Source organism: Electrophorus electricus, chromosome 3 (genome assembly GCF_013358815.1).
Source record: "Electrophorus electricus isolate fEleEle1 chromosome 3, fEleEle1.pri, whole genome shotgun sequence".
In the NCBI taxonomy this organism is placed as follows: Eukaryota; Metazoa; Chordata; class Actinopteri; order Gymnotiformes; family Gymnotidae; genus Electrophorus; species Electrophorus electricus.
Genome location: NC_049537.1, coordinates 19,304,698 through 19,325,280, shown reverse-complemented (window position 1 = coordinate 19,325,280; position 20,583 = coordinate 19,304,698). Strand labels below are relative to the sequence as shown.

General features: G+C 49.0%; 1 protein-coding gene across 1 annotated transcript; it reads left to right on the top strand.

Annotated features, from left to right (window-relative positions):
• The first annotated feature begins 279 nt into the window (after positions 1-279).
• On the top strand, positions 280-19,372 carry extl3 (exostosin-like glycosyltransferase 3). Its single transcript, XM_027000797.2, has 6 exons — positions 280-488; positions 9,772-12,416; positions 13,885-14,012; positions 15,073-15,217; positions 16,541-16,669; positions 17,406-19,372. Exons 2-6 carry the CDS (start codon positions 10,278-10,280, stop codon positions 17,613-17,615), a joined length of 2,751 nt encoding a protein of 916 aa, XP_026856598.2. The 5' UTR covers positions 280-488; positions 9,772-10,277; the 3' UTR covers positions 17,616-19,372.
• Positions 19,373-20,583: the final 1,211 nt, after the last annotated feature.

Here is a 20,583-nt window from a genome sequence, read left to right as displayed (position 1 = left end):
TGGGGAATCTGCTTCTCAACATGGCAACATATGTCGAGGGTTTCTCTACGTTTTGCGAAAACGATCTTTCGTTGTTACCGCCACCTACTGCACTGGAGTAGAGAGACGTCTAAACATAAAACTTCTAGCTCCTAAGAATCAAAAACGTCTAGATCGAAATTCTATTTTAACGCAAACAACGTATCTATCCACTAGGTGGTGCTATTGCACTGCACAGCACAGACATGAATAGCGTCAACGTTCCCAGCATGCCCCGACTGTTTGCATAGCTGTTCTAACAATGCAGTTCAGATTGTGTGCCTGCCGTGGACGTTTGGACACAGAATACCAGCTACGCTAACCGAGCTTGACCAGTAGCCCTTGCGCCCTGTACTTACCCGCCGTGGGATATTTCCTCTAATTCCTCACATCATTAAATTGCCGTTTGTACGGAGTTGCATCAAAGCGAAGGATCTAATCCGTGTTTCCGATGCAGAGCTTCGCACCGGGTAAGAACCGTAGCACGGCTAGCTGCGTCGCTAACGTTTGTTAGCCGGAGAGCGCAGCTTGTTAGCGAAAGCGAACAGCGGTCGTTGTGGCTAACGAGCTGATTATCTCAGCCCTAGTAGTTATTGGCCAAATCGATTACACGCCTCACAGATTCGTTTTCTTTCTCGCTTCCATCCCCAGCCAGTGCTATCAAAGGTAGCCACAGCCAGAGCAGCTAGCTGGGTCTGTTGAAACGCACCACTAAGATAATCGTTTGCGTCTAGTTAAGTTGGTACGACTATCGATCTTTATTCACAGCAGTATTTAAGAGCGTTTTGCGAAACATCCGACCTAGGTAGGTTATCTGACAGGCAAAGTGTGACGTGTGGATAAGTCAGTCAACATCATCATATCGATCGATGGATCAAACGACGCAATTTGGGTTTGTAGGAGAAAACCGACGACATTAACGTTCATAATGTGAAGACAGCTTCGCGGGAAAAGCCGTGTAAGCGGCACAGCCACTCATGTGAAGTGCCCTTTACTGTAGAAGCGATCGGAGATTACACCGTTGTCATGCCGTCCTTCCTCTTTAGGACGCACACCCGGATTAGGTTACTTATCAGTGCGTTACGATTCTTTATTTACTATGATCAACATGTGCTGTCACGTCAGCTGCGAAGTAAGCTGTCAGTGATCGGACACATCGCGATCCATGCGCGTAATTTCCGCCTCGCTGCACGCGATGATTAAGTTGGATCTTTCAGTGATGATTTTGCATTTTGCATTTTGCATTTCGTAATCCAGCGATTACGTTGTCATCGTGCAGTAAACGAAACTAGGTTACCTACAGAACTGTGTAGGCTCTCTGTGGGTGTCACCGTGTGTCTGTCCGTGTATTGCGATGCCTGCGTTTATATAAGTGCGTGAGACGTGTAATAGCATAACTGATGAGGAGTTGAAGTGCATTGTGCAGATAGAAAGGGGGCATATCCGCATGTTCAAATGATGGGCTATACATGCTTATCTGAAAACAGTCGTTCCTAAGGATGAGTAAAACTTGCTGGTCTCGCTTAAGTGTTTAGTGTACTAAACAATGTTTACTGCAGGTTCTAGTTTGATTTAGGTAGGTAAGCAGCAAGTATTTTTTTATTTAAATAAATAATAGTAATTTCATAATAATAAAATGATCATATTAATACTGGTAATCCTTGAAACTGCTTCTGACACTTTCACTCTAGCACAGCTAAACAATGTATTCTCTTTTCCTGTGAGTCTAAGACACGTTTGTCATATATCTGAGCATCCAAGCAATTTGAGGCTTGGCTTTACATAGTTAGGAAATCGCATTACTTTCAGACCAGTTGGGACAGACCACGCAGTGTCTTTCCCGATCTGCATGCGAATGTCTCACCGTCATTGAGGGCCTCATGGCAGCAGGGTGGTGCCGTGCGCCTGGCGCGGTTCTGTCAAGCTGCGATTTTAATAATCTCTCTGAAGCCTCTCCAACCCGTGATGATATAGCGAGGACCCACGTAGCCCACAGCTCCTGCACAGCCGGGGCCGCCACTGCAGTTCCTCACTCTGGTTCCCGTGGAGATTGTGGGAGGCTGCGTTTCCTCCCTCCTTTTCTCTGTTCCAGCTGTTCCGCGTCGGGCCCCGGCTTCGTTCCGTGGAGCGAGGCATAGCTGACCCACAGGGACCTCCAAATGCGCACACACACACACCTACCCCCACCCCCATGCCCCAATTTTCAGGGGAAAACTAATCGCACCCCGGGCAGCTGCGGGCAAGGAGGTTACCTCCTCTCACCCGGGCCCGCCAGAGAGCCCGAAGGAGCCTGACCGGATTGACGCTGCCACGGGCAGATGAAACGCGGCAGCTCTGGCTCCTTCCAAGGGTCAGCGCTGGATGAGTGTGTCAATTCCGTTGCATTCTTCGGGGCTAATACAGATCCAAGATTAGCCCCCTCCAACTAAGATTAGCCCCCTCCAACTAAGATTAGCCCCCTCCAACTGTGGTTGCTGGCAGGATGTTGGCTACTGAAGAGGCCAACACATGCTGGTTGGGGTGTGAAATGGATTGTGGTTAAGTTTCTCAACACACTACTCTGGCATTAAGGTGGGAACTGCACACTTATTCGTGTGTTCAGGCAAGTTATGATTTTGCTCGTTATTTTGCCATTTACTCTGCAGCCCTAACACTGACCATGGTAAGATAGAATGGATGTGGAGTGTCCCAGATTTGAAATGATCAGCTGATTGCCAAATGCTTCCTCAGCTGAGTTGGATGTCTTGGGGCAGAGTATGCACTGAACACTCCAGTGCTCTTGAGGTCTTAGTTCAGCTCCTGAGCCTTGTCCCCCCACCTCCCCGGGACAAACGCTGACTATTTTAATCATTGGAAAGCATTACTTGAACTCTTTAGTAGTTTGTGGCCATAATGCTTTGATGCAATTGAGCTTCCAACACCTTGAAGACCTAGGAAAAATGAAACGCGTTCTGTTCTTGTAGGGGGTATGGCAGAGGTTTGAAATGTCACCAGTGCCTTTGGTTGGTTTTGGATATGACATTTGATTTAACACACATCCAGCTTTTAAGATCTGGAAGTTGGTGTTTGTTGTCGTCCACTGCTGACTCTAGGACTGTTACAGTTTAAAAATGCCTAGTAGCCTGAAAATGACACGGTTTCATGGTATCACAGTAATATCTAAACCTGTCTTGCACTCACAAGGCTGAGATCTTATCAACCCCACAAGAAAGGCCTGCTTTATATAACATTATTCTTCTTGAATCCCAAACATCTGTTGATTGGCTAAAAAGTTGTTTTTGTTGAATTATACAAGGACACGCATCATAGCAAATATCGTTATGATTTGACCTGGATATGTTTGTACAGGGTGTGTTTGACCTTGGTGTTCTAGTTCATGTGGCTTGCATGGACTTCAAAGATATGCACATTAAACTACAAATGGAAAAAATACCAGCTGTTAATTATTGAGCGCCTTTTTTGACGTGAGGCCTGCAATGCTGTTTACGGCAGTGTTTTTAAAGCTGGGAGTTGCACGAATTTTGGGGGTTACAGACAGGTTGTGGATAAAGTGAATAATTCAGTAGTTCAGAACACATTTTAAAGATGTTTGTCATATATTGGCCGTGCTAGAAGGGGCAACTCCAACCGCGATCTCAGTCCCTTCACCTGAACAATTCGTTAGTCTTTCCTATTCCTGTCCCGTTCCCGCGTTAACGCGCGTGTCTATCTCGTGGTAGCTTCTCGAATAACGTCCTCGAGCCGGGCTGCGCTAGCAGGCAGCCTTTGCCGCGTTTGATCCGCCCGTGTAAAACGAAAGCGTAGCGGTGGCTCGACAGGCCCGGTAATGAAATTTAATGGCTGGAGAGATGAGAGCCGAAGTAGCGACTCACGGGGCCTTGCTGTGTACAACCTCGCGTTTCTCAATTGACCAAAATTGCGCGGGAGCCGAGGCGCGACGGGAACTGCAGGACGGGGCTTGTCCATAACCGGCCTGGGGACGTTCGGCGACGTTTAGCGGAGTCGCTGGCGTTTAATGAGTTTTGTGGAACCGTCGGGAGGTGTTCCTCCCGGTCGTTAACGCCGGAGCTCTCTTTACGCTTGTGCGCCGGTATCTCTCCGAGTGTGGGCCTTTGGAATATGGTTGCGATTTGCATTTTATGACTTTTTTTTGTTGCAAATTTCGTTAAAAGCGAGCAAACTATATAAAAAAAAATCTTCCCCCGATGATGTAGACTGCTGTAGTAAGATCATAAATAATAAATAACATTTGATGAACTTTAAGTTAATCATAAGAGTGTAAGAGTCCAATGCCAAAAGTTATACTTCATTTGGTTCATTAATGCTTAAGTGCCTATTACCTTGGCAATAAGCAATCAAGTACAGAATGCAAAACGTCTTAGTTTAAGTAGCAATTTATTGACACACTAACAGAAAGCTCACAGCATAACGAACCCAATGGTGTAAGACGTGAAATCATTGCACATATTTTGGAACCTTAATCCTATCTTGCAGAGTGGTCAGTCTACTATCTTGGAGTGTTCTGGCCATCTAGCTTCTAAAGGATTCGCAGTTCCGGACCATGAGAGAAGACAGCACATTCCCTTTGACAACACACCCGCTCCAGCTCCTGCTGGGTCTGTGGTTACCGGCGTGGAACACTAGCCCGGGCAGCGTCGCGCCGTTGTTCGAGAGCTGCACCCCGGCGTCGAGGGCGACTCTGGCAGCCACCTGGGACGTCGAAGCATGCAGTCGTGGAAAGGCATAGTTTTAAAGAGCACACTGTGACCACTGAAACAGCTAGAAGTGACAGTTGCTCAGGCAGACAGGGGTGACTGCTGTTTTGACACCTCAGCGCAGGGTTCTTTCAGACGTTAGCTGTTCAGTTCCTCGAGGACCATTATCAGCTAGGGAATACAGTCATTATCGCCTAGAGGAAACTGTCATTATCAGCTAGGTAGTTTCATCACGCCACATGTTCTGGGCTGCTAAAATGAGTACCTCTTTTTTTTGGACAATCACTCTTCTCCTAGTAGACACCACTACATTCACATACTAAAGAGCTTCACTGGACTGCATCGCAGATGCTCTTTTGAACATAGTCTAAATGTGGATTAGGGCTGCATAGCGCAGGGCAAAATAATATATTGCGATTATGTTACTACATGACGCAATGAGCTTTGCAGTATATTCATAACTCAGTGGTGACCCCATGATGTGATGTGACTGGTACTGTTTTATTTTTGCCCAAATGATTTCTGTTTCTTGGATCGTGTTAATTCTGTGCTATATCAGAACACCCAGCAAGGAGGCATCTTCGGTGTCTGAAAGCGGGTCCCAATGCCGCAGAGAATGGCCGTGTCCAGTCACCAAATGTTGACAGTTCCCAGGAAGTAGTCTGACCTCTCTCTGGGGCTAAGGCTTCATTTACAAGAATGCCCTTTTCCATCCAAAATATGAAAAAAACCCCAAAAAAATTCCCTCCCCTAGTCTCTGGGTCTGAGAGCCCGTGTCCAGCATGAGAGGTGACCGTCAAGCAATCCCCGGTAGTACGCGGTGGTCGGGAAGGAGGCCACAGCCTTGGCACTAAAGAAGCCACTGCAGTCACGAACGCCTCGTCCCCAGAAAGCCGTGCTCTCGCCGCTCTCTAATCGTACACCCAACCAGTGTGACTCGCTGCGTCGGGAGGCAGGCTTCCTTCTTGTAATTAGCTGCTTAAATGAAACCCCTTGCTTTGTCTTCAGCCCAGACCTGCTCCTCCCTCTGGCTTGGCTGTTCCAAGAGTGTCAGTGGCTTCAGGAAAACAAAGTGAGAAGGCGTGTTGTTCTGGCGACAGGCTGCGTGGGGCTCGCTCAGAGCTCGTTTGAAGGCAGTAGTCCTCCAGCCATTGGGCGCGCTTTGCTTGGAGGGCTCCTCGTGATGCACGTCCATTTCAATGTCAGCTAACAGATGGATGTACGTACAACAGAAAGCATTCCTCTGCTCTGTCTGTAGCCAGAAGAGAGGCCCTCAGGGCCCTTTGAAATCAAGAGAGAGAGAACAGCTGCTCCCCAGCCCACTGGGCTCCACACAGTTGCCTGCTCCACCACTCCTCCTGTATGCTAGTCTTTTGGTATCAAAAGCCTTTCTTTCTCTCTTCTTTCCCTGCTTGAGTGGGGATAAAGCGTCAGGCTCCAGCACTGCCTGGCTGCATCAGTTGGCGGTCCACTCTATCACGCACTTCTCTCCAGGCGAGTGCGCGTCTCGTTTAAGTCACTCCTTGGTTAGTCCCTCAAAAGTAGCATAGTTACCGACCCCAAGAAGACGCCTAGTCACCAGGCAGCGGGACGTGAAACGTGCACGAGAACGTTCCGGTTAGGACCAGATGCCGCCCCTTATCACGAGGCTGCCACAAACAGCTGCTGAAGCGCTGGCCAAAGGCCAGCTCCGCGCTCTGTCTAATCTCCGCGCTGGAGGCAGAAATGCGGACGAGACGCCTTTGTCGCCGCCCGCGGGTACGGAAAGGATTCGGTTTCAGTTTCTCTTTTCCTGTCAGTCTTCCCGTCTTGCCTCCTTCTCCCCTTTGCGCTTGCTTCAACACCACCCCAACCTGTACCGTGCTCCTCCGCACGCACCCAGCTCCGCCCGTACCAGCTGGTGCTCTGCTCTCCCGCTGACCCCGGGGGTCCTCCCCCGCGGTTGCGCAGGCACGGACCAGGCCTGCTGTTGCTTGTCTGCCTGCGGTGGAATGGCTATACACACACCGCGTGTCCCTGGGCCCGTCGTGCCGCAACAGGAAATCACCCCGATGCGCTGAGGCGCGCATACATTTGGGTTTGCTTAATGCCTAATTAAAAGTCGTTTTATCCGCTCGTCTGGTGCTCTCTAGCCTTCAGCCTTTATCAGATTAGATTTGTTGTTTTATGCAGGCATCTGAATCGGCATTAATTAGAGTAATCGGTGTCACTCTCTGGGGTGTTTCCAGCTGTGGGGATGAAAAACGGCTGTGCTGTTCCTGGTTCGGAATCAAGCAATAACACGCGAAGTTCTAGAAGTGAAAAATTTTGTCTTTCCAACCTCAGGGTTAAATTTGGAATTTGTCAACCTCCATCGCTGACCTCTGTGGGGGGGAAATCGGGTATTTTACTGGCTCACAGTTGATGACTGTGAGCCTCCGGTTTTCAGCACCAAGACATTCAGTACTATCGATATGCGCATCCGCATAGGATTACACAATGCAACTACAAATTTATCCAAAGCGATCTTTGAAGACCGTTATGTGGTACGTTTTTGTCATTTTGTGTGTGCGTGTTGTGTAGGGGCATGCTTTTTTTAAACTCCTGAAATAGCCTATCTATTTTGGGGCATCGGTTCTTTTAGGTGGAGTGTGCGTATCTAATCTGTGTGTGCATGGGGTAGCATGTTTGATGAACACAGAAGGTTTCAGAGCTGTGTGTGTGTGTGTGTGTGTGTGTGTGTGTGTGTGTGTGTGTGTGTGAGAGATTTCTTATGAGCCTTCCACTGTGGGTTTTCATTTCTGTCATACGACAGTTTATTGGTACGATACTCGGCTCTCAATCTGGCGACTGGATCTGAATGCCTACCTGAGTCTGTTATCAGTTTGCTCTGCTGCGGAGAATACGCGGGTTTGGTTGGACGCTCAGGGGAGTGGCTTTGCCCCGGAGTTGTTTGCTCTCACGGACATGGCGCTTAGGCTTGGCGCCGCTAACTTGAAAACCATTTACAGTGCTCGGCAGACACATATCCGCAGTGACTTGTGTGTTTGCCGCTGTGACAGCACACGTGCTCCCCTCGGAAGCAAACCCATGTTTCTGGTGGTGTAAATACCTTGCCAGGTGTACCAGGTCAGTTACACCAGGACCTCTTTTTACCTGTTTACACTCCACGTTGTTTTTGGTCTCGGTGGATAAGCGTTCGATTTTCGATAAGGTGAGAATCTGTAAGTCTTAAGACCCGACTGTCATCCCGGCATATACGTGTGCAGCTATTTTTGGAACGCAGAGGTTGTTTTCATGGTCACGGGTTTATTGGCTCTTTTAAATATGTAGACACACACTTGCCTATCAATACACAGAGGATAAGAAGTTACGGTATAATGTGCAAAATTAAGTACCTGAATTCTAAGTGGGAAGTGTTTGCGTTGTCTTGCCGTTGCGTCTGCGAGATGAGGGAGAGACTTGAAGTCATCGAACGCCCAGGCCTGAACACTCTGTCCTCTATCGCTGTCAGCGGTGTTCCCAGCGCACCTCCTGAAATAGGAGGATTAACAACGGAACGAACGCTATTCCATGGAACGGCTGAGTCATCCTCGACGGGCTAATCCTCATTGCCAGGTTTGGGAAGCTTGGAGGGTTCAAACTCCTCAAGGGGCGAGCCAAAGAACTTCGTCCCAGTAAAACCGGCCTGACGTGGCAGGCTCGTCCTTTCTTTTCCGCCTGCAAGTAATGGCTGTGCCGTATATTGTCTTTTGTTATTACTGACCTTTGCCAGCTGCTGGTATTTCTGTAATTATGTTCTTATAGTGCATAAACAGGCCCTGTGAACAGTCGCAGAGCCTGTGTGCTGGGAGTGTCCTGATTAAAGGGTTCACCCGTGTGTTCCTCCTGGGCAGTGTAACGGCTTGGTGAGGTTTTGGCAATATCTTGCAGATTTAATGGCAGTCAGGGGAACTATAAGCTGCTGGGTGCAATGTCTGTCTGCCTGCCATTCCTGCTCGCTTCTGACCCTTCAATCCTCAACGCTCATTCTCATGCTCTTCATCTAATCCTTCGTCCAAAGCCCCCCCCACAGGTATAGCCCCTCCCACAGCTATAGCTCCTCCCACGGTCTCCCCTGCTATATACTGACCACACTCCTGTGAAATAATTGACAGGCAGGTAATAATAGGACCGCCTCCTTTATAAAGAGGTTTCTTGATTGGTTAATACAGCCACTTAATGAAACATTTTATTTCCTAATTAAGGGCCAAGGATGGACCTTTCCCCTTTTATTTCCTCAGAGCAGCTATTTTGATAATGGCTGTCAGGGTGCAAGAACCCTGACATTGTTGTTGTTGTTTTTAAACAACAGATTATTGTTTAAAAAAAACTGCACATAACAGCACGATAATATTTATTTCACCTCGCACACGGTCAGTCCCGACCATACTGGTAGCTCAGCCTCACGAACTGTCAGTTGCCGTGCAGAGACTGGACTCGCGCGTGTGTTCTGCATGCTCTGTGCGGCACGGGTAATGGCTTGTGGGATGCTACACGGCTCTCCTCCCCATCCCCCCCCACCCCACCGCCCAGCCGGAGAGCAGGTGCAGCTTCCGTGTGACAGCTCGCTCCATTAGAGAGAGAAAACGGCTCCTCGTCCTGCGCTGATCTGTCTGTCTGAAGCCCTGCTTGGATTGTCCTAATGGTTGCCAGGAAAGATCTCCGTGTAACAGGAAAATCGGTGCTAAAAAAAACCAACTAAATCTGATGTGTATTAATTTTTAAGCTCCAGGGTATGCGCATGTATTTTTGTTTGTTTTATTCATTTATTCTTTTTTACTATTTATTTAAAGCTCATGTTAAAGCCGCATGTAGGTAAGACGAACACGTGTCCATCAGCAGTACTATAAACACGAGAGAGGGATGAAAAGGCTTTTTTTTTTTGTTTTGTTTTTTTAAAGGATATCCTCGATGGTTTTAATTTCACAGCAGATGTAGCAATATTCACTTTTAATTGCTTGCCTAACAAGTCCTCTCTCTCTCTCTCTCTCTCTGTGTGTGTGTGTGTGTGTCCCAGATTGAGTGTCCGGTTGAAGTCCTGCTTGATGTCACACAGTTGGTCAGAAAGCGTGCCACAGACCCCACCATGGGCTCATGCTGAGCAGAATGGCTCTGACGAGGGCAGCGATGCGGAGACACATGCCCGTCTGCCACGTCTCTAGCTGTCACTTCAGCAAAGGGCATCGTGTCCACCTCCCTCTTCAGTACCTCGCCTCCACCATCGGGTAGTTCTTAGCACTGGTACGCAGCAGGGAGGAGGAAAAACCGGCGATATGCTCAGACCGTGCTCTCTCGAAGATGAAGTTTCCTTTTATTTGAAGCCCCGGGAAATTTGAAGACAAAGATTTGTTTTTGTTTGTTTTTTTACTTTTATATTTGAAAGTCCTTTAAAGAGCAAGGCATGCTTTGTTTTCCACGTACACGTGCAAATCCAATCCGGACGCCAACACCACACTATGGCTGCTGAATCTCCCCGGCGACCCGCTTTACCGGCGCGGCGTGGCGGAGAGTGACCCCGGGACGATGCAGCGCGGCGGCAGCGCCACAGGCAACGGCAGCCAGTCGTGGGTGCTCCGGCGCCTGCCGCTCACCTGGCTGAGCTTCATGCTCTTCTTCATCTTGGTCTTCTTCCCGCTCCTCGCGCACTACTACCTCACCACCATCGACGAGGCGGGCGGGCCGGACAAGCGCATCTTCGGGCCGCGGCCCGGCGGTGAGCTGTGTGAGGCCAAGCACGTGCAGGACCTGTGCCGCATCCGTGAGTCGGTGAGCGAAGAGCTCCTCCAGCTGGAGGCCAAGCGGCAGGAGCTGAACGGCGAGATAGCCCGCCTCAACCTGCGCATCGAGGCCTGCAAGCGCAGCATCGACAGCGCCAAGCAGGATCTGCTGCAGCTGAAAAATGTCATTAGCCAGACTGAGCACTCCTACAAGGAGCTCATGGCCCAGAACCAACCAAAGTTGTCTTTGCCGATCAGACTGTTGCCTGACAAAGATGATCCAGGGCTGCCTCCTCCGAGGTCCGTGCCAGCCTGCAGGTTGCACACCTGTTTCGATTATGCTAGGTGTCCGCTGACGTCCGGGTTTCCGGTCTACGTGTATGACACGGGGTCCTATTCCTGGGGTGAGAACGTCGATCCCCTGGTCAAACAGGCCTTTGCATCATCTGTAAAGAGCAGCGTGTATGTCACTGATAATCCAAATATCGCTTGTCTTTACGTGATGCTTGTTGGTGAGGTACAGGAACCTTTGTCTTCTCCTCCTTCCCCCATGGACCTCGAAAGGCAGCTGAAAGCTTTGCCGTACTGGAGATCCGACGGCCACAATCACTTGCTGGTGCACCTGTCCAGGAAGTCGCTGACTCAGAACTTTCTGTACAACGTCAGCACGGGCCGGGCAGCCGTTGCGCAGTCCACCTTCCTGGAGCGGCAGTACAGAGACGGTTTTGACCTGGTCGTGTCCCCAATGGTCCACGCTCTGTCTGAGCCCAACTTCCTGGAGGTGCCGCCGCAAGTACCGGTAAAGAGGAAATACCTCTTCACCTTCCAGGGCGAGAAGGTGGAGTCCCTGAGGAGCAGCCTGCTGGAAGTGCCGCCCCAGTCCTTCGAGGAGGAAATTGAGGGGGACCCGCCGGCCGACTATGACGACCGCATCATTGGCACCCTCAAAGCCGTCCAAGACAGCCACCTGGACCAGGTGCTCGTCGAGTTCACCTGCAAGAACCGACCGAGGCCCAGCCTGCCAACTGAGTGGGCCTTGTGCGGGGAGCGTGAAGAAAGACTGGAGATACTCAAAGCGTCCACGTTTGCCTTGGTGATCGCTCCGGGCAACGGACACCTGGTGGCGTCAGCGGGCTGCAACATGCGCCTGTTCGAGGCCCTGGAGGTTGGCGCGATCCCCGTGGTGCTTGGCGACCACTCCAAGTTGCCGTATCACCAGCTTATACGCTGGAACGAGGCAGCCATCATGGTACCCAAACCCCGAATCACAGAGTTGCACTTTCTTTTGCGGAGCCTCTCCGACAACGACCTGCTGGCCATGCGACGGCAGGGCCGATTCCTTTGGGAAACGTACTTTTCCACTTCGGAGAGCATCTTCAACACCATTCTGGCCAGTGTCCGAACCCGCATTCAGATACCCGCCGCACCCATAAAAGAGGAACCTGCCCAGGAGATCCCTCACAAAGCAGGAAAAATGGCTGGAACCGATGCCAACATGGCCGACAACGGCGATCTGGACCTTGGGCCAGTAGAAACTGAACCGCCTTACGCCTCACCCAGATTTTTGCGAAATTTTACGTACACGGTATCGGATGTCTACTTGACCTGGAATCGTGCTCCGGGACCTTTCCATCTGTTCCCCCACACTCCTTTGGACCCCGTACTTCCTTCAGAGGCAAAGTTCCTGGGCTCAGGTACTGGCTTCCGGCCCATCGGCGGAGGGTCTGGGGGCTCTGGGAAAGAGTTTCAGGCAGCCCTCGGCGGAAACGTCCCACGAGAACAGTTCACCGTGGTGATGCTGACATACGAGCGGGAGGAAGTGCTTATGAACTCCCTGGAGAGGCTGAATGGCCTTCCCTATCTCAACAAGGTGGTGGTCGTCTGGAATTCCCCCAAGCCACCTTCAGACGATCTTCTCTGGCCAGACATCGGCCTTCCTATTGTGGTGAGTTTGTTTGATCTGCGTATATGAGTATTTGAATCAGATGGGAAAAGGTTTCAGAAAGAGGTTCTTCATCGGCCTAGTGCAAGAGTGTGCACACAACAGAAGCAGATTCCAGATGGAGAGTGAGTTGGTAAATATGTAAAGATGTACAGATGTAGTGTTAGTAAAAATGGTAGAAGCAATAATATATGCACAGCTGATGAAAGGTCCCTGAAACATCCTGTTTCTTTTGAAACCTCACCGAGACATACGTGTGTGTGTGTGTGTGTGTGTGTGTGTGTGTGTGTGTGTGTGTGTGTGTGTGTGTGTGTGTGTGTGTGTGTGTGTGTGTGTGTGTGTGTGTGTGTGTGTGTGTGTGTGTGTCTATCACTACGCCACTCCCTTGTTAATCGGTCATGTGTCACACCTGTCCTTTATCAACCTTGTTATGCAAAAAATATATGTATAGGACTGGTTGGTGTTTCGCTTTTAAAGTCCATCTTGTACAATTCTGAAGGCTGACTACACAGTAATATTCAGCAATGCTGCCTGCAGACAAGAGCTTCATCATTAAACCACACCATCACAGTCTGTTCAGATGGCTTTGCTTTGATGTGGCCAAACCTACCAGTTCTTTAGTGGAAATGGGTAACTTGCTCTCAGCTAACCAGTGCAGTATGTCAACAAGGAAACTTTGTGGAGTCAGCAAACTTCATCACAGCTTGACTGCAAGCTGACATAAGCATTTATTCATACAAGAACGAAACACGAAAAGAGAGAACCAGACGGCTGTGCACCCTATCCCCCATACACGCGTGCACACACACTTTTCGAATGTCTAAAATACAGGGGGAGATGATAATATAATATTAAATATGAAATATAAAATTCTGTTAAGAGTGATAAAAATTGAAAGTGCTGACCAAAACATTTTCTGGCCGTAAAAATATGCCTGTGGTATTTTTCTGGGGCAGAAAAGGTGTGGAAATAACAGTGCTGGGTGTATAATGTTCTGCAGCAGATTGTATTTATTTAAAAACACAAACACACACACATACAACGTTCAGCCAGACTACAGCTGCTGATATTACAGGAAACAGATAATATCAGGAACGTTGACTTTGAAATGGAAACTCTACGCCACACCAGATTTAGTGCCCTCTGATGCAGCTCCTAATCCATTCTGGAACGTTCTTTGCTCATCTCTTTTTCATTTGCTTAATTTACTGGGAATCTGAGTGGAAACGTTTAACCCGGATTTCTATTCCCATAGTCCCAAAATAGCTGTAAAATTGAATGCTGATTATCTAATTAATTAAAGTCATGTATGTACTTGTCTCAGATTAATTGTGTTCACAAGTAATTGTTGGCTACCCAAGGCAGTGTTACATGCGTGTGAGATTCAGGCTTCTCATTGCAGCTTGTCCCTGATCTCTGCGGTGTCTAACAGTACGCTGTTCTGACCTGGCAGCTGCACCTCTGTTCACAGGTGGTGCGGACAGAGAAGAACAGCTTGAACAATCGCTTCCTTCCCTGGGACGCCGTGGAAACGGAAGCCATCCTGTCCATCGACGACGACGCCCATCTTCGACACGACGAAATCATGTTTGGGTTCAGGTGAAAATCTGATGTTTAGTTTGTGTGTCTAGCTCCCTGCCTTTTTTGTCTTTCCCTTGATTTCCAAGGAATGGGAGTTGAGGGGAAAGGCCCGGTGTCACGAGAGGGAATGGACGTTTCCAGGCAAAGGAAGGGCATTTATCGTAAAATTTCTTTCTTTTCCAGAAAAAAAAAGTTTGCACACTTCACAGGCTGTGTGGACGACAGTGAAAGCATTGCTTCACAAGGAGGAACGTAGAACTTTAGACTTCCGTTGTTTCAAACGGCCTCGTGCAGTGTTGAAGCGTTCCCTCTCGGACTGGGCTTGCCCAGAGCTGCTTTGTGTCAGCGTGGTCTTTTGACATTGTCGACAAGCACCTTCAGATTCAGTGGGATCTTCACCTAAAACAAGGCTTCAGTAGGGAGTTTGGGTGGTGTGGTGTTTTGTACCCCCCCCTCCCCCCTCCAGAAAGTGTGTCGGGGGCCAGGTGTAGCGCTAGGCCTTCTCTCTATGTTTGAAGGGCTCGGAGTACGTGCTCAGGACCGCTGGCTCAGCAGGGCTGCGGCAGATCTGGCCCGGCAGGTGGAGGACAGAAGCCTGTCCTTTCACTGTTCCTGTGCTCCCGGGTGCCTGAGTCTAGCAGTGCGTGAAGGTCACCGGCAAAGTCAGCCTTCTTCGGTGGAATCTTGAATGGCTTCGAGTCCGGTCACCTCGACCTGCTGCTGCTAGGTGTGGGTGGGTGTGTGTGTGTGTGTGTGTGTGTGTGTGTGTGTGTGGGTGTGAGAAGTCTTGTGGAGGTGAGGATGGTTTGCTGGGAGGGAGAGTATCAGCAGCCGGGGTGTTGAGCTACACCGAGCCCTGTTTCGATGAGGCAGCCTCTGGTGGCCACAGGTTGCCAGTGAACACTGGAAACCCGTTTCAGAAAGCCCTTCACCGCATTAAGACCTCCTACACTGTCAGTTAACTTGAATCTGCTACTGAAAGGTGCAGCCAGAGTAATCACTACCCTTTCAATCATTGTTCCGAGCTAAACGGTCTTCCCTCCCCCTCTCCCCCCCCCCATGTCTCGTTGCCTCCCAGAGTCTGGCGGGAGGCCAGAGATCGGGTTGTCGGTTTCCCGGGGCGGTTTCATGCCTGGGATGTCAACCACCAGTCTTGGCTCTACAACTCCAACTACTCGTGCGAGCTCTCCATGGTACTGACAGGGGCCGCCTTCTTCCACAAGGTAAAGCCCTCTGCTTACGTTTGTCACAAGAGCCGCGCAACGTGGACCGAAAAAATAGCGAGCGTGTTGCTGCACGCCGCTATCGCGATATGCCCTTAACGTGACTCGGTTAAAGATCGGCCTCCGTTTTTGCATTTTAAAACGGTTTGTTGAGTTCTGGGAATAGCATGAACAGAACACACACGTCTGGAATGATCAAGGTTGATGGTGATGCATAGAGCCATGTTAAAAATTGTTACAGGAGGTGATTTTTATTTGTATTCCTTGATAACAGAATTGCAAGCACCAGTATTTTGGTAATGGTTAACAAAGGACATATTGTAATATCCTCTTTTGGCAGTCCATGAATGAAACATTACTGTAATTCACTATTTGATGCAGTTTACCACCGTGTGGTCAAAGTCAACTGAATGTGTGAAGTCAGCGTGTGATGTGACATTGAGAGCTGCTCCCAGGGGTCTGCTCCCAGGGGTCTCCTCCGGAAGAACACACTGGCTTTAATTATGTAGTTCTGCATTTTTTGGCTTGTTGTGTTTGTTCCTAAAACATCTCACCTGGTAGAGCAGCATGGTGCTAGTAACACCAAGGTTACGGGTTTGACTCCCAGGAAGCATACGTACCATCCCGCTGATTAATATTTAAGTCTCTCTGAGTAAGAGCGTCCGGCAAACTTCGTAAGCGCAGCGGCGTGTCTGAAATGGCACCCAGTTTGCTGTTAAGTGTTCTGTTTAGTTTCAGCATTACAGCATTTCACTCAGTTGTGTTTATTGACATAGCTGTAGACATGTCGATTGTACCGCTAGTCTACTTCTTGTTGATGTACAGGACGCAAACCAGTCTTGCCCAAATTCTGTCTGTCGTCTCCCCAACTGGTACCTGTGTAGTGTAGTACATAGAACTGCCTGTGTGGGGATTAGTGAGTGAGTACACGGGGAGACCATTTCGGACATAGACCGTGTCTATTTTTTCATGTGCTAAATTAGTTTTAGAAACGTCAGTATTATGGTATAGTTTTAATAATGTGTTGGATGAAAATGTGTTGTTGTAACAGTTAACAGGTTTTGTATATTAACATGTATACTTGTTACTATGAAGGACTAAAACCGGTTGAAAGCATGTGTAATTATTTTTGAAGGAATGTCAATGGAGAATATTTAGTTACGTTATAGTCGGATTTGACAAATCCGAACCTGTGGTTGTATGGATGTAGTTTTTTATTAAACACAAGAGCAACAATACACCCAAAGGCAAATAGAAAATCAGTTGAATGTCCTTGTGAGGTTGGACTGTCTTTGTGAAGTTGTTCTCTTCTTGCTTGGCCAGTACTATGCCTATCTGTACTCCTACGTGATGCCCCAGGCCATTCGGGACATGGTAGATGAATACATCAACTGTGAGGACATCGCCATGAACTTCCTGGTGTCACATATCACACGCAAGCCGCCCATCAAGGTCAGTGTGTCAGAGGAGCAAAGCACATCTGCATGTGGGTCTGTCTGTCTTATTATAGTAAACAGTATTAGATACACTATTAGTTTGACTTGTTTGACGGGTTAGAAGCTCAGTCTGAATTGTGCTTTAACCAATAGGTAAGCAGACCTTATGATACGTATTGACCTTTCTTCATAGAAAGGCTACTGTGCTATTGTGTCAGTATAATGTGGGTAAGAAATGGGCAAAGTAAGACTGTGACTCTCTTGATGGGTGCGTGTGTATTCACACCCAAAGACTTCAAATGCTGTGAGCTAGACAGTTCAGGTTTTCTCACGTTCTCCAAACCAGCTGACTTTGAAATCAGTTTCACACTTGAAATAGGGCTGGATTTTGGGGCACTTTAATGTTCCAAGTTCTCTTTCCTGAAGCGTGGGGACTGGATATAATAAAACTTTATGAACTGTGATCTTATTTGTCAGAAGAATTGACTCACAGAATATTTATCCCTCCCTGGAAATTCATAAACTCTCTTACTAGATCCGTTCATTTCTTGTTCCCGCTCCCCACCCATAAGCCCACACCCTTATCCGCAGTGGTTCGCCAATAGATCAGACAAACCCAGCGATAGGTCAGACGAACCCAAGGAACGCAACCTGCTCGGGCGAATCGGCCCACGATGCGACGTCGGGGAAGTGAAAGTGCCCGCCACCCCGCCCCATGTCTCACTCTGGCTCCTCCCTCTCCACCCGCTCAGGTGACGTCACGCTGGACGTTCCGCTGCCCTGGCTGCCCACAGGCGCTGTCGCACGACGACTCGCACTTCCATGAGCGCCACAAGTGCATCAACTTCTTCGTGAAGGTGTACGGCTACATGCCGCTGCTCTACACGCAGTTCCGTGTTGACTCGGTGCTCTTCAAGACCCGGCTGCCTCACGACAAGACCAAGTGCTTCAAGTTCATATAGCGCTGTCGGCGGCGGGGTCACGACCGGGCCGTGGGCGGGGCCGCATCGAGCCAGGGACGGCAGGGCCCTGTGTTAAGGGCCAGAGATCTTACCTGAAACTAGATAGGCTACAAGATAAAGAAGGACTATTGAATAAAGAAGCGTTTTATTTTCAGTTTGAGCATGTGTGCGCGAGAGTGTGCGAGCGAATGTGTGAGCGAGTGTGCGAGCGTGTGCGCTCATTGTTACCCTTCAGCAACCACTACTGGTTCCATTTGCACCACCGTTGTCCATCCCCGATGAGAAGCGTGGGAGAGATGTGCACATTTTCACGGAAACTTTTAACGGACGTCGAACTGACCATTGAACTCGCAAACTGACAGACTGGCCTGACGCGTCCCTGGCTGCTGCTCTTGGACGGCCTCCAGGCAGACGCACACCCGTCCCCTGGGGGACGTCCCCGAGGACTGTGGGAGAACGGGGCCCCGGTAACGCTGCACTCTCTTTATTTTTAACTCATTTTTCTTTTCTTTTTTTTATGTATATGAATGTACATACATACACCTTGTATATGAAAAGCACTGATGGTCACAGTCATCTTTATTTGCGTGCGCTTGTGCGGGTGGATGTTTGTGAGAGGGAGCGATGACTGTAGAAAAGAGAGATTTTAAGTCCCCAGACCTCCAGGAATAAACTGACTATACAGGTCGTAGAGTAGTGAAGAATGTTTTCACAAGCATCTGTGAGCACGGCCCTTTGCCCTTACACGGTAGGGAGTGGTGACCTCTTCTGAACACACACACTCCGCTCTAACCACAATGGGCAAACTGGCTGCTACTCCAGCGACCTTGTTTGTGTGGAAGTTGGATATCTGCTTTGACCATGCAAGAAAATTGTAATATCAGTTGTCAGTCATGTGCTCAGATAAAAGGAATATGGATGTAATGTGCTCGTAATGCATCACAGGATTTTGCTTAACATTTGGTTTGAGTTGTAGATGCTCAGGGTGGGGGTTGGGTGGGGGGTGTAGAGAAGGGATTTATGGGGCAGCATGACTGAGGATACACCAGCGTGCTCGTCTATCGAGATATAAAGAGGTCTAAAAATAATAAAGCCTGTAAAAATGAAACACTTAAGGCAGCACAAATACTCATGGTCCTTAATCTTTCCGATCAAAAACCCGTCACCTGTCAGATCTTTTTTTTTTTTTTTTTTTCCCCCCCCCTTTGCTTTTATGTGCAGTGAAGATCTTTGATGTCTGACTAATAGCACAATTTATAGAACCACACTGCAAGAAATGTTTCAACGCTCAATCAAAGCATTTAGGCACAACATGGACCGTCTGAAACGTTCCACGACCCCGGCCTTCGCCCGCCCGTCTCCTCCGGATGGGACGGAGCTGCCCACAGCGTCCCTTCTGCTTCACTGCACATTCGAAGGCAGCAGCTCCGCTTTACGAAGCCTCTTTGATCTTCATGACACATTGGAGAACAAAAGGGATTTTTTTTTTTTTAAATAAACATTAATGTATCTGTTTTCCATTGGATGAACCAGATTCTAGATAATGGATGTCTTTTATGGAAACCTTTTATATGCTTAATGACTGTATATATAAATTTGTTGATGTTGCCTTCAGCATCCCCCCCCCCCCCCCCCCCGTTCATTTTTGCCATGTTTTGGATTGGAGTGGCACAGATAAAGAAGCACAGCACTCTCTCTAACTGACTCTGCCATTAGTGTCATTCTCCTTAACACTAATAAACCAACCCCTGCCATTCTCTCTGTGCTGCTTTCTGCTTTGTGCAAACCTTGGTTTAGTTAGAGGGGCATATTAATTGCCCCGCCAAGCTCCTATTGGCACCTGGTACCGTAGCAGGCTGGTGTGTGGTGGCGGTACTGGGGTGCCTTGGTGCGCTCCTGGCTGGGATGGGGTGGGGGTGTGCCAACCCTGCCTCCCCAGAACTGACCTAGCAGTTGGAGTTCAGCTCCCATCGTCACGCTAGCCATCAAACTCAAGATGGTCACGGCGATGGGCGGTGCGCTAGCCGAGGACACCCCCTCCACCCCCATCTCTCCTCTTTCTCTGTTTCTGCAGCTGATGCCACCCATGACGGTTTAAAATGGAAAATGGACTGGGCTTTTCTTTTTTTTGTTGTTGTTTGTTTTGGAGCCCATGACTCCACTAATGAGCGATCGGTGCCCGTATGCTTTCCCAGTACCACTCAGCAACAGCCAGACGGGCAGAGGAAGAGACTGCGCGGAGGGGGTGGGGGGTTGTGGAGCAGCTGAAAAAGCTCCTGTTACAGGCCACTAACCCAGTGTAGTATAACGCTCTTCACCTGTGCTTGGTGAGGGCTCACATCCAACAAGCACTTGCTGCCAACTCTATAGTGTTCCACCCCTGCGCACCAGTGTGTAGCCAGAAGGGTGGGTTGCGGATGGCTGAGGTCAGTGCCGTGTTTCTGGGGGAAGTCCCTCTGCGGTCCCTCTCCAGACCCCCACAGGAGAGCACCTGGCCTGGAGTTACACCGCTGCCTGTATCAGTGTGCCTGGAACAGGAACTGAAACTGTGATCTTCACAGCAGTGGAACAGCAGCTCCCTGGTGCCACTAGCAGAACGAGGTGGTCAACTTTATTGGAGGGGGTCTCAGTACAGGATCTAATGTTTTGTCTTTTTTTTCCTTTGAAACCTGGAACAATGGTATGTCGCGGAAGTAATCTCAAAGAAAAATCCGCCTTAGAGATGGATATCGCAGAAGGGCAGTGTGTCTAGTTATGCAACATGATAACACCGTTTAGGCCTGCGTGTGAAAAAAAAAAAAAGCAACGCTACTTTTTAGGAGGGAAAAAACGCTCTCTGAGCATTCTCTTAATTCCTCTTCCTCAGTGAACCATATTTCTAACCGACACGAGTTAGGGAAAAAAGTGAAATCGAGGATTAGCCGATTTAAAGGGGCGGCCGTAGGCTCATCTGTGCTGGTGTCGGAGC

Bases quoted from the DNA above. Each gene is read 5' to 3' on its own strand.
- extl3 (XM_027000797.2), top strand. From the start codon at position 10,278: ATGCAGCGCGGCGGCAGCGCCACAGGCAACGGCAGCCAGTCGTGGGTG. The intron at 15,218-16,540 runs GTAAAGCCCTCT...TTGCTTGGCCAG, and splicing joins GGGCCGCCTTCTTCCACAAG to TACTATGCCTATCTGTACTC. The intron at 16,670-17,405 runs GTCAGTGTGTCA...CCACCCGCTCAG, and splicing joins CACGCAAGCCGCCCATCAAG to GTGACGTCACGCTGGACGTT.